The 13,344-nt window shown below is 52.8% G+C and overlaps 1 protein-coding gene across 1 annotated transcript; it reads right to left on the reverse strand.

The window, feature by feature from the left end:
- Positions 1-4,275: 4,275 nt before the first annotated feature.
- TENT5A (terminal nucleotidyltransferase 5A) lies at positions 4,276-12,059 on the reverse strand. The gene is made up of 2 exons (XM_029047352.2): positions 11,581-12,059; positions 4,276-9,182 (listed from the first exon to the last, which is right to left on the reverse strand). The coding sequence occupies exons 1-2, from the start codon at positions 11,983-11,985 to the stop codon at positions 8,403-8,405; spliced, it is 1,185 nt and encodes a 394-aa protein (XP_028903185.1). The 5' UTR covers positions 11,986-12,059; the 3' UTR covers positions 4,276-8,402.
- Positions 12,060-13,344: the final 1,285 nt, after the last annotated feature.

A 13,344-nucleotide genomic window follows, 5' to 3' on the forward strand; every position in this document is an offset into this window, starting at 1 on the left:
TCAGGCATTTAGACCTCACTTTACAGATGAGGAAATTGAGGCATAAAGTCAAATGACTTGTCCATGGAGCAGCCCACCTCCTGATCAGAGCAGGAAGTGGGTGGGATGGTTCTGCTCGGCCCAGTCCCTTCTGCCCTCAATGAGGCCCCGACCCTTTCCGTCACCCCTGCCTGCTGTTCACCAAATGGACAGAACACTAAGTCTGCCCCAGATCCCCCCCAGCAAGAGTGGCCAGTCATCTGGTTTTCATCTGGTCTATAACATGTCTGCTACCATATTAGTTTGTCTGTATTATTCTCTCATTTATCTGTGCTACCCTGTCCCCCCAGTTTCCCCAGGGAAATGAGTAAATAGAAAGTCTGGACAACAACCTTGTCTGCTTTGCATGTCCATTTCTATATTTTCTGCAGCGAGTGTCCCGCCACACAAAATGGGGCTGCCAGTTTCCAAGGCTCAGGCTCAGTGGTACCAGAGTTCATATGGATCTAGTCAGGGAGCACAAAGGGGTGGAATGAGTCAGGGTTCAGAGATGTCCTATCCCAAAAAGGCTCTAGGGTCACATGGAATCAGTGCACCTCCTCAAAATGGCACATGTAACATTATCACAACAAGCCGAGTGTCTAGCATAACACCTGTAGTGTCACTTTTTTTTAAATGGCATTTGTTAAGCAATTACTATGTGGCAGGCACTGTTCTAAGCACTGAGGTGGATACAAGCAAAGTAGGTTGGATACAGACCATGTCCCACATGGGGCTCATAGTCTTGATCCCCATTTCACAGATGAGGGAGCTAAGGCCTAGAGAAGTTCAGTAATTTGCCCAAGGTCCCACTGCAGACAAGGTCCTTCTGGCTCCCAAGCCCATGTTCGATCCACTAGGCCTGTTTCTCTCAAACCTCAGGAAATATTTTCATCTCTTGGGTGCAGTCCCAGGGTGAACTATCAGTAGCCATCTTATCCCCAGTACACTGGCCAGGGGTTGGGGAGAAAAATATCAATCTGACACTTTAGACCATCACCTCCCTCCCCATATGAGCATGCACACCCATACCTATCCCCAACACACAGGCTCACGCATACACACGCTTTGGCCCAGGCGTGGTAAACACTGAAAGAAGGATTAAACCCTGCACCGACTTTTAAAATGACCACTAGCCAATTCAGATGCCTAGGAAACTCTCAAAGGAAGATGCAAGGACCTGGTGTTCCTGAGAGCCTGGAAGAATCAACTTCTGAAAAATGGATTCCTGGGGTCCCCAAATCATGTTCTCCTGCAGCCAATTTCTCTGTCCTTCTCTGAAGGGCACACTTCAAAATGCAAATGCCTTTCTTGATCCTCTTACCCACCTGTGAAACTCAGGAGTGCCTAAGCCCGGTGATTACTGTATCTCTTTGGAAGGGATACAGAGAGGGTCACCCTCAGCGATGGGTGGACTTCAGGGTTAAGGCAAGAATGGGGTTTTATCCGCGCCGCCCTCAACGGCCAAACGGATTGAATTTGACTGGGAGGGGAAAAAGGATCGGTTGCAGCCTTTTTCTGATGACAGGAGCAGATGATGCCACAAAATCCTGGCAACCCCCGCTCTGTACACATTGTGCTGCCACACCAGTCCTCTGGGAAATGGGACCCTCAAGGGAACTTTCCGTTACCGCGGTTTGAAATGATATCGCCTCAAACTTACCCAACACATACACCCCTCCCTCATCCCCACAGGCCTCCAAGAGGCAGGCCGGAGAGATGGCTTCCCTCTCTTGGAAGCAGTCTAACTCCACAGACCAGATTGCAGTTGCGGTAGGGCGGCTGCAAAGCGTTCTGTTTCGGATTCCCGTGGTATGCCTCTCTCTGGTCCCGTTCCATGTGCTGCTCGAGATGCCAAAGAAATGGTCCGCAAGAGTCTGCAGGGACAGCCCGGTTCAGCTTTCCTCTCCCTTCATCTAGTATGACGATCATAATGACAATAATGATAATAGGGGTATTTTTTTCGTTAAGCGCTTACTCTGAGCCAAGCCATTTACTAAACACAGGAGTAGATGCAAGATAGGTGAGGTACAATCCTCGTACCACATGAGGCACACAGTCTAAAGAGGAGGGAGAACAGGCATTAAATCCCCATTTTACAGATGAGGAAATGGAGGCACAGAGAAGCTAAGTGACCTGCTCAGGAACAGACCTCAAACCTTAAAACAGCCCAAACCTGGCTGATGTGGTACGTTCCTCTTTCTGCGATACCATTTGGTCTCCTTCCAACACTGAAGAAAGCATCTAAACAACTACACTGGGATTTTACAGAAAGGCTGAATCTTGAGCAATGTTATTCTGCAGGACACCCTGCAGATAGATGTGCTAGGCTTTCCTAACACCTGTTCTTCACCCTAGTAAGCAGACCCATCTCTAACCGCTCCTATCCAAACCCCTTTCCTCTTCCAGGCACTCTTCTTTCCGGAGGTAGACATCAAAAGCACATTCTCCTTCTGAACAATTGACACATAACGATAATCATGATGGTATCTGTAGGTGCTTCCACCACTTTCAGGTGGACTATTCAGGTGGGGGAACTACCCACCGTCAGAGGGGGAGAATGGAGAGTCGGAAGCACCCCCAGTATCCGCTCCAGCTGGGCCACTACTATCCAGAATGATTTGTCAGGATCCTGTACCTTTTTTCCTTCCTCAGGACATCGGTGGAGTTGGGCGGGTCTGAGAGAAGAGGGACCAGATCTAGGATAGCAGCAGCTCAGCACAGGGTGGCTCAGCCTGGGCAGGATTTGGCCATGAAGGATGGCGGGTGAGAAGTGGTTTAATATCTGCCTCCATTTAGCCTCCCCTTTAAATAAATAATAATGGTATTTATTAAGCACTTACTATGTGTCAGGCACTGAGACAGATACAAGACAATTAGGTCTCACATGGGGCTCACAGTCTAAGCAGGAGGGAGAACATACAGTGATTTAGAAAGATGAGAGAACTGAGGTCAGGAGAATTAAGCGACTTACGTGCTCCAGACCATGCTGCTCCTCCATTCAGGCTTCCCTGTAAGTGAAGTCTGGGCTAACACAAGCCATGTGAGGGAATAGTTGAGGATGAAAGAAGCTCTCCCCCCAAAAAAGGCAGAGACACCGCCAGCTGCATTCACCAGGCCAAAGTTGGTACGTGGCTCTTCCAAATCTACCCAGTTCTGACGCCTCCCTCTACCCTCTTTCTTCCCAAGAGAAAGCCCCAGTCTTTTACCCAGAGAAGGCCGGGAACTTCTTTCTTCTCGCAACCCTGCCTTTAAGACAAAGGCAGCATTTATGAGAAGCAGTGTGCCCTAGTGCAAAAGGTACGGATTTAGGCGTCAGAAGGACCCGAGTTCTAATTCCTGCTCCTCCTCTGCTTGTTCACTATGTGATGTCGGATAAGTCACCTAACAACTCTGCGCCTCAACGACCTCGTCCGTAAAATGGGGATTAAGACCATGGACCGGTCACACAGTAAGTCTGGCACACAGTAAGGGCTTAACAAACACCACAAAAAACAAACAAAATTTTTAAAAAGAGGGGAGGTAGCCTAGTGGAAAGAACAGTGGTCTGGGAGTCAGGAGACGGAGTCCCAGCCCAACCACCAGACTGCCGTGTGATCTAAATCACCTAACTCCTCTGGACTGGTTTCCTCCACTGTAAAATGGAAACGAGAAACCGTGAGCCCCTTGTGGGACAGCAGTATCAAAAGTGATAACCTGGCCGCTTCCCTAGCATCTGGCAAGTAGTAAGCGCTTAATAAATGTCACAAGGTCTCTGCGATCTCTCTTTCCCAGCTAGTTTCAGATTTAGCATGGAGATAAATTAGAGATCAGGGAGGGAACTCACAAACTCCCCCCCTCTACTTGGGGGTGGGGGGAGAATATCCTTTTGAAAGTGCTTTTTAAATGACCGTAGGTCATATGGTCAGTCAGGCCTGAGGGTCTTCTCCTCCAGCCACTCCCACAAGGCCCCTCTGACCTTTCAATCCCTCAGGACTGCTGAGTCAATATCCGGCCAAGAATGTCTGGCACAAACCCCCTAGGTTCTTTCAGAGGCAGCGGAGCCAGGCAGGGGGAAAAAGAAGAAAAAAAAAAGGAGGAAAAAAATGCCTGGCAGGAGTCAGGACTCGTCAAATTTATCAAGCTCCAATCGGGAAGCTGCTGAAGACTGCGGTTCTCAGTAAAGTACAGCCTCTGCTTTTTCAACAAGAGCGAGTTGGGACCCATCAGCGAACCATCCTTTGCCAGCGCAGACACCGAAGACAGCGGACACCAATCAATAGAAAAAAATAACTTCTTTTTATTTACAAAAAAAAAAAAATCCAAATATTGGATGTTGTAAACAAAATTCACAATCTGTTCCCTCTAGCACTGATGCAAACGTGTCAGTTTTTTAAGAGTCTGTTTTCCATCAGCTCTTTTTCTGTCGGAGACAGAGTCTAGTCAGAACGCTCCCGAGGGGCAACCTAGGGTACACAGTCTGCTGCGACAGCAACGGGTGGATAGATTGCGCGGGGAGGACCCGCAAGATCAGCCTCCTGCGTTACCGCGAGGGCCTGCAGGAGCCGAGCCAAGCTATCTTGAAATTTGCATTTTTTTTTTTTTAACTGTTTACCTTGTTAGCAAGCCATTATTACAAACAGCAAAATGTTACACAGATTTTCTTTAACGGTGAGCAGCGTCTGCTAAAAGAAAACCAAAACAAAAAGAGTATATTCAAAATAGGTGCTGGATATGAAATTACATTTTTTTTTTGCCTTTGCAGTTTCATCTAACACTTCATCTTCGATGAGACAAAAAAAAAAAATTGGTTGCTGAAAGCTTTCAACATAATACGCTTCATGTTCAAAGTATTCCACGAGAGTCACTTAACAAGCTTTGCGTTTAAAAGGACTTTATGCAACAGAGAGTTCGTTATGCAAACCAAAAAGAGCGGTAGACAGAGAATGTTCACAAAAGTTTCTTTTTCCCGCGTTTCTGGAGATGAGAGCACTGCTGAAATTCTTGCCGGCAGAGAGTACCAACACAAAAGTCCACCTGCAATCAAAGGACTCCGAGTCCCCATCCCATTTTTAAAATCAGCTAAAAATGATGGGGGCAGCTGGATTCTTTGCTAATAAGCAAATGCTTTTTTTTTTCCTTCCCCTTTCCTCCCCCCTTTTCTTCTCCCGAAGAAACTTTGCCCCTTTAGCAATTTTCCTCCATCTGCCTTCCTGGGTAGGTGGAGAGAGGGGCAGAAGATCAGAGTGTCAACTTTTGCTGGTCCAGACGAAGATAACAGCAGGCAAACTGAATGAGCAAACCAGCCATTAAAAATTAAATTAAAAAAGAGTCCCGAGTCTTCCCCCACCAGCCAGAACCCCCGGTTTGCCGTCTCTCTCTTCCTGACACCTAACCGGTCACAGATTAAAAACCAAGTCATTCGATTCACCTTATCTCCAGTTACATACACACCGAGGACCATAATACATACAGAATAGAAATAAATTACATGTCCGAAACTTGAAATGCTGAAAGTTGTCTCGAAGCACCGAGACTAGTGCCGTCAGACTTGGCAACTGAAGTCTGAGCAAGCGGGCAAAGAACACTCAAATGCAGCAGTAAATAAAGGATAAAATATTTCATTACAAAACCCTCGTCCAAAAAAAACCTTCTCCATACAAACAAGCAAACAAAATGATATTGTCCTATTATCAGCATCCTGTGGTTGTGGCCCTGCTCAAGACCCCAGAACCCTTTGAAAATACTGGATGACTCACTGGCAAATAGTTGTGGGAAGAAAAGACATACCACATTACCAGCTGATCCTATTTCCCCTGCCCGCCCCTTAGTTTCCATTAGCAAATCCTCCAATTGGCTCTGTTTGCAGGCCTACGGTTTTGACAAGTGTCTCAGGCCGGATCTGGTAGAATAATGGACCCTGGGAAACAGACTTTACCCCTGCACATTTAATTAACACCCGCTCCTCCTCCCTAAACACACACACACACACACACATACACACACTCTCACAGACCCCAAGAGGAGGAGGAGGAGGGAGAGGGGAAAAATGAGGAAAGCAGGGGGTAAAAGCAGCTCGGTGGTAAACACGGAGATAAACTGGCAGTGCAAAAGCTTTGACATATCCCGCAGAATTCATAGGGACGATGGGTGTTGCGAGTCAGGTTCCCGGTACAGATTTAAAAGGCGAGAAAGGAAAAATAAAAAAAGTACTCTTTAAGAACTTCCAAAGCAAATAAAACTCTACATTCCAACGCTATCCTATCCTTCCCCTCCTCCCTTCCACTGGCCCTTTATCTCCCAAAAGCTGCTCCGTTTAGATCCTCAGAGGAAGTGACATCAGCAATCTTTCTTTAGAGTTTTTGTTTCTTTTTAATATATAAAGGCAGCACACTTTACAGATTCGTTTTGCTTTGAACTGTGACGTGTTCGGGGAGCAGTGACTGAAGGAACGAGAGGAAGCAGAGCCCAGAAGAAATCACTGTGCAGAATCTCTGCCCAGTGAGATTGTTAGGCTCTCTGAGGATCGAGGAAAAGGCGTTTTCTTAATGCACAGTGATTTCATTTCAATAAAAGTACAAAATTAACATTTAAATGCAGTGTGTCTAGGATGCTTCATAATTCGCATTAGTTCACAAATTTCACCTCCAATTCTCAAAGTTGTGCAACACTCCAATAAAAAAAAAAAAGGGGGGGTGCAATTCACATTTGCTAAATTCTAGGATGACGGCAGTGGCCGTGGAAGCGGTGGGTGTGAAAAGCAGGACCCATCCCGGGGGGGATTAAAAAAAAGGAAGAAATCCCCACTTAAATATTAACCGGTTGCCTTCAAAACAACAGCAGAGACAATCCTCTTTTTGGCCTCAGAGATTTAAATAGACTCCCTCTGCTCCACAACCCACTCAAATCATGTCAGAGAGGACGGCAGTCAAAAAATTGATGGTTTCGAACTGTCAAAACAGTTTGTCTGGGAGACACGGAGGAGAGATCGGCCAATCGAATGTCCGTCTCGTTGGACGGATATCACAGCACACAAGCTGTTGAGCCATCTCTTCTGATTCCCTTGGCCACTGCTCATTCCCTTCCTTCTTCCCCGACCCGGCTGGCTGACTTTAAAATTTTTCAGGGGGTTGTAAATGCGTCACCGTACAGCGCCACCGTCTCAGAGCTGCCTGTTGCAGACAGGAAACTCCCGGTACTTTATTAAAAACATCTCCGACTCACTGCCATGCACACATACACCACAGCCACACAGAGCTAGGATACTGTCACGCCAGCATTAATATTCACTTTATACAAGTATTTGCCAAGAAAAAAATAGGGCATTTCTTCCACCATTTATTCACAAGCTTATTTTTTTTTTCTTGTGTCCCTGATAAAAGAAAATACATGGTTAAACCACAAAATCATCTTCCCCGCCCACCCACCCCCAAACCCCACTTCAAATTTCAGAATGCAACAGGCACTTTGATTCTATTGTGTATACAAATATAACTTTCTTTGAATTATTTTTTTTTTAAACTACATCTTCTCTACTTGGGTATTTTGTCAGTGAAATCTTTGGTCCTTGAGCATAACTTTCTTTGCTACAGCTGGTCTCTGCTTGCATGGCCACATTTTTAAAATGTGAAACACGCACCCAACTGGAAATAATGGATTATGTCATCATAAAGTCGGCTGTTTTTATGATAACTGCACCAGGCTACTACTGTTCGTTTGGAGCAAGCCGTCTCTGTTCAAGTGTTTTATTCGAGCGAGCGATAACTTCCTTCACCATCAGCCCCAGGCAGACCGTCCTCTGAGCTCCCCACTACAGCCATCCGATACTTACTCTACTTCAGCTTATCTGGGCATTACGCCTCTACTTGAAAATAAACACTAAAATAAAATTTAAAAAAAAAAAACAACACAAAACCCCAAACACCCACCCTTCTGAATATACCGAAGGAAATTAGGTAGGGACCTCCTTCCCCCTTCCTCCCTCTTCTCCAGGTTCTTCTCCCTCTTTACGGGCCTCCCTCTAGAACAAGATTCCCAACTTTGTGCCAAAGCTACAGGAGCAGATTCTGCCGTCCCATATTGTCATCGAGCACCGTCCACCCCCTCGTCTACCGAAGGCGGACGCTCAGAGCGCCGGGCCCCTGGGGTTCCCGGGTGGAATCCGATCTCCTTTTCCGACCGGTCTGTCGCTCGTGCTCCCCTGCCCTCCTGGGGCGTCTCGGTCCTCGCCTACCCTTCCCCCTCCGACCCCTTCCCCCCTAAAGCCTCCCCCCAAGCCCCTCCGAGCTGGGGGGCCGAGGCGGACCATTGCACACCCCCGTCAACAAGTCTGGACGCTCCTCCGCCGTCTCCCCCTTCCCACCTCCCCCTTCCCCGGCCCCGCGCCAGACACTCTGGAAACGGGGCTAATTGCAGGGTAACCAGGTCGAGTAGGTATGCTGCTGGCACGTAAAGACCGGCTGAACCTGCGCGATGTAATAATTGCTAAAGTTGGCATCGGCTACGTACGGGGCCGGCTGGTAATAGCAGGTCACGTTGGCGACGTTAGGAATGATGTTTTGCTCAGCCAGCACCCGGATGGCCAGCATGGTGATGAGATTGAGCGTCTGTCTCCTCTCGTGTCCCATCAGGCACACGGTACTCTCATTCACCACCCCGTGAAGGGTCATGAGATAGTCATACTTGCGGTCTTCCAAGCCCACAAAGTGGTTCTGCAAGTAGGACTCCAGTTTCCTCTGCTGCTCGCCGATGTCCGAGAAGTCAATGAAAAACCTGGAACACATATACCTCTGAAGGGACTTGATCTCGGACTCGGAGGCCGCCCTGAAGCCCCTCACCAAAAGGTTGCAGTACTTGAGAAGCCCGCCGCCCCGGATCTCTTCCGGGTTTCTGGTGGCGATGACCTTGTTGCACAGGTGGGCGAAGGCCTCCTGGAAATCTCCGTAGACGCTCTCGCCGATGATGGTCGGGTGGAAGGTCTCGGTCATCGGGTTCTCCGAACACTCGTAGAAGAGGAGGAGGGAGTCCAGTTTGATCTGGAAAGAGTCCACGCTGAATTCGAACTGCCGGCGCAGGGAGTCCACGAATTTCAGTTCCACGTTCTTGCCGCTGTTGTTGGACAGCGAGATGAGACTCCATCGGTCTGAGTCATTGCACACTTTCACCATCTTCTGCACATAGGCTTCCTAGTCGGGCACGAAAACGACCAGATGAAGCTGCCGTTCTGACGGAAAGGTCATCCCCTCCTCCCCGCCCCCAAGTCCCCTTCCCGAATCACACACACACACACACCCCGCTTTCCTCTTATTCGGGTCTTATAAAAACAACTCGGCGAGCAGTTTAAGCCCCCCCCGTCCCCCGATCGGGCCTCAAATCCCGGCCTGCCAAACCACAGAAGGGAAAGGAAGGTGGCTTGTCTACCGTGCCGTCCGGCCGGATGGAGGCAGGCCCTCGGGGGGTCCGAAGCCCCGTTTTCACTACGATGGAGATTGCCGGCACACGGGCCTTAGACCAATTGTGATGCAAAAAAAAAAAACCAAAAAAACAAAAAACGTGACTGGAGATGTCCACAAAGGAAACTCTGTACGCCCAAAGTGGGGGGAAACCGAAGCCTGCTGAGTCCCGAAATGAAAAAGGGAAAAGAAAAAAAAAAGTCCTCATTTCCCCAACAGCCATAACAAGCTCTTTGTTTCAGAGTGATTCTTCATTGCCAGAACACTCTATACCCCAGCCCGGGGGGGTGGGGAAGGGGGAAAACTCGCGACGAAACCCATTTAATCTGGGTTTCCACAGAGGCGGGACGCTCGGCGAGGTTTTCTGCAAACCCAAGCGTGTGCGGGCACGGTGGGCGGGGAGGGGAGGCGCCGAGGGTCCTCGCACGGCCCTGCAAAAACACGGCGTAACGGATCAAGCCCGGACCTGGGACTCAGGAGGTCGTGGGTTCTAATCCCCACTCCACCACCTGTCTGCCGTGTGGCCTTAGGCAAGTCACCTTACTTCCCCGTTCCTTCATTTGTACGACGGGGATGAAGACCGTGAGCCCCACGTGGGACAGAGACCGCGTCCAACCCGATTCGCTTGTCTCCACCCCAGGGCTTAGTACAGCGCGGGGCACACAGTAAGCGCTCAATAAAAACCACAGTTACTAAGTCTCTGACCACTGACTTCCCTCCTTCTGAGCCGGAGCCCCTCGTGGGATCCGATCATCTTGTATCTACCCCGGCGCTTAGTACAGTGCCTGGCACCCAGTAAGCCCTTAACAGATGCTAATTAAAAGAACAGGGCATCTTTCAACTGCTTCCCAAACCCCTTGGAAAAAGCGGGTGGCTGCCAACAGGGACCCGGTGGGTGGGGGGGGAACCTGGTGTGTGGCTGGATAGATCTATAATTCTACTTATTTATACCGATGCCTGTTTACCTGTTTCGACGTTAGCCTCCCCACCCCCGAGAACGTGAGTCCGTGGTGGGCAGGGACTGTCTCTCTTTATTGCTGCATTGTACTTTCCCAAGCACTTGGTAAAGCGCCCTGCACACAGTAAGCGCTCGATCCATTCATTCGTTCCATAATATTTATTGAGCGCTTACTGTGTGCAGAGTTGTGGACTACGCTTTTGGAAAGCACAATTCAACAACAAATAGAGACAATCCCGGCCCAGAGTCATTAGGATTGAATGAGCGGGTGGATAGACGGATGGATAGATGGATGGGGGGAGGAGATGGGAAGGATGAGCGGGTGGATAGATGGAGGGGTGGGAGGGAATGGGGAGATGAGTGGGTGGATAGATGGAGGAGTGGGAGGGATGAGTGGGTGGGTGGATGGATGGTTGGATGGTTGGATGGATGGGTGGGTGGATGGGTGGATGGGTGGGTGGGTGGGTGGGTGGATGGGTGGGTGGGTGGATGGGTGGGTGGGTGGTTGGGTGGGTGGTTGGGTGGGTGGGTGGGATGGGTGGGTGGATGGGTGGGTGGATGGGTGGATGGATGGGTGGATGGATGGGTGGATGGATGGGTGGATGGATGGGTGGATGGATGGGTGGATGGATGGGTGGGTGGGTGGGTGGGTGGATGGATGGGTGGGTGGGTGGGTGGATGGGTGGGTGGGTGGGTGGATGGGTGGGTGGGTGGGTGGATGGGTGGGTGGATGGGTGGGTGGGTGGGTGGGTGGATGGGTGGGTGGGTGGGTGGATGGGTGGGTGGGTGGATGGGTGGATGGGGGGTGGGTGGATGGGTGGATGGGGGGTGGGTGGATGGATGGGGGGTGGATGGATGGGTGGGTGGTTGGATGGATGGGGGGTGGTTGGATGAATGGATGGATGCGTGGGTGGTTGGATGAATGGATGGATGTGTGGGTGGTTGGATGAATGGATGGGTGGGTGGGTGGTTGGATGGGTGGATGGGTGGTTGGATGGGTGGTTGGCTGGGTGGGTGAGTGGGTGCATGGAAGGACGAGTGGTTGGGTGGGTGCGTGGACGGCCGGACGGCCGGGCGGGTGGTCGGGTGTCCGGGTAGAGGGGTGGGCGGTGGGGTGGGCGGTGGGGTGGGGCCCCTCCCCCTCCGCCCCCCGCGCCCCCCCGCCCCGGGCACCTTGAGGGTGAGGGGGGTGATCTTGTCCTTGTTGACGCCGGGGGGCAAGAAGTCGAGCAGGCAGGCGAGGACCACGTCCTTGACGGTCTGGAACTCGGCCTCGCCGCGCAGGTCGGCGCAGAAGATGAGGTCGAGGTCCTTGTAGCCCAGGCCGCTGTGCTGGTGCAGGACGTGGCTGGCGGCCGAGCCGTTGAGGCGCACGGCCCGCACGGCGATGCGCCGCTCCCGCAGCCGGCCCCGCACCGCCCGCACCACCTGGCGGGGCTGCACCTCCAGGGTGGGGAAGTTGCCCCGCCCGTGCAGGGGGACGCCCTCGCTCAGCAGCCGGTCCAGACGCTGCACCTGCTCCCAGCTCAGCACGTTGCACTGCGCGCCCGGGGGCGCCCCGCCGGCCGGCTCCGCCATGCCGCCCAACGCCAAGCTCCGCCCGCCGGCCAGGACACCGCCCGGCCCCGTCGCCCGCCGGCCAGGACCCTCCTGCTCCCGGCGAGGCCGACGGTGACGAGGCGGCGGCGGCCCGGGGGGCAGATGCGGCTCCTAGAGGGGCGGCGGCGGCGGCGGCGGCGGCTGCAGCCGAGGGGGCAGCTGCAGCTGAGGGGGCAGCTGCAGCTGGCGAGGGTGCAGCTGCGGCTCCCGAGGGTGCAGCTGCAGCTGAGGGTGCAGCTGCAGCTGGCGAGGGTGCAGCTGCGGCTCCCGAGGGTGCAGCTGCAGCTGAGGGTGCAGCTGCAGCTGGCGAGGATGCAGCTGCGGCTCCCGAGGGTGCAGCTGCGGCTCCCGAGGGTGCAGCTGCTACGGATGCAGCTGCTACGGATGCAGCTGCGGCTCCCACCGATGCAGCTGCGGCGGCCGAAGGAGGCGGCTGCAGCTCCCGCCGCCGCAAGCGCCGTCCTGCTCGGGCCGGGCCCCGACTTCGGGGTTTTTATACGACGCTCGGCCCCGCCCCCGCCGGTCCCGCCCCCTCCCGTCGGGGCGCGCGCCCCCGCGGGGCCCGGCGGCGGGCGGGGGGAGAAAGGGGGGACGACGCGGTGGGCGGCGCGGACCAATCGGCGGCGGGCTCGCCCGTGACGTCACGCCCCGCCCGCCCGCGCTCGGCCAATGGGAGGCGAGCGGGGGGCGGGGCGGCCGCCGGAGCCGCGCGCGGGCGCGCACCCGGTGCGCGGCCCCGGCCGGGGGCGGGCCGTCGTCGCGGGGGGTCGGAGGCGTCTCCCCCATCCCCGCCCCGCGCGCCCACAGCCCCAAGGCGGGACGAGGACGCCCCCTGGCGGACCCCGGACGCCCCGCACCCGTGGCTTGGAGGACGGCGGGGGGGGGGGGGGGGGGGCGCCGCCGCCGGCCGGCGCTAAACGCTCAGCACAGTGCTGGGCACCCAGGAAGGGCTCTGTAATATACGATCGATCGATCGATCGATCGATCGATCGATCCTCTCCCCATCCCAGCTGCATCGGTGCCCCCTGGTGGCTCCGCTCCCACCGGCGCACACGCTCTCTATCCCTTTTTCTTTTTCTCTCTCTTTCTCTCTTCTCTCCCTTTCTCTTTTTCTCCTCTCTCTTTCTCTCCTTTTCTCTCCCTTTCTCTTTTTCTCCTCTCTCTCTCTCTCCTTTTCTCTCCCTTTCTCTTTTTCTCCTCTCTCTTTCTCTCCTTTTCTCTCCCTTTCTCTTTTTCTCTCTCTCTTTCTCTCTTTTCTCCCCCTTTCTCTTTTTCTCTGTCTCTTTCTCTATTTCTCTCCCTTTCTCTTTTCTCTCCCTTCCTCTTTTTCTCTCTTTC

Source organism: Ornithorhynchus anatinus, chromosome 19, assembly GCF_004115215.2.
Source record: "Ornithorhynchus anatinus isolate Pmale09 chromosome 19, mOrnAna1.pri.v4, whole genome shotgun sequence".
In the NCBI taxonomy this organism is placed as follows: Eukaryota; Metazoa; Chordata; class Mammalia; order Monotremata; family Ornithorhynchidae; genus Ornithorhynchus; species Ornithorhynchus anatinus.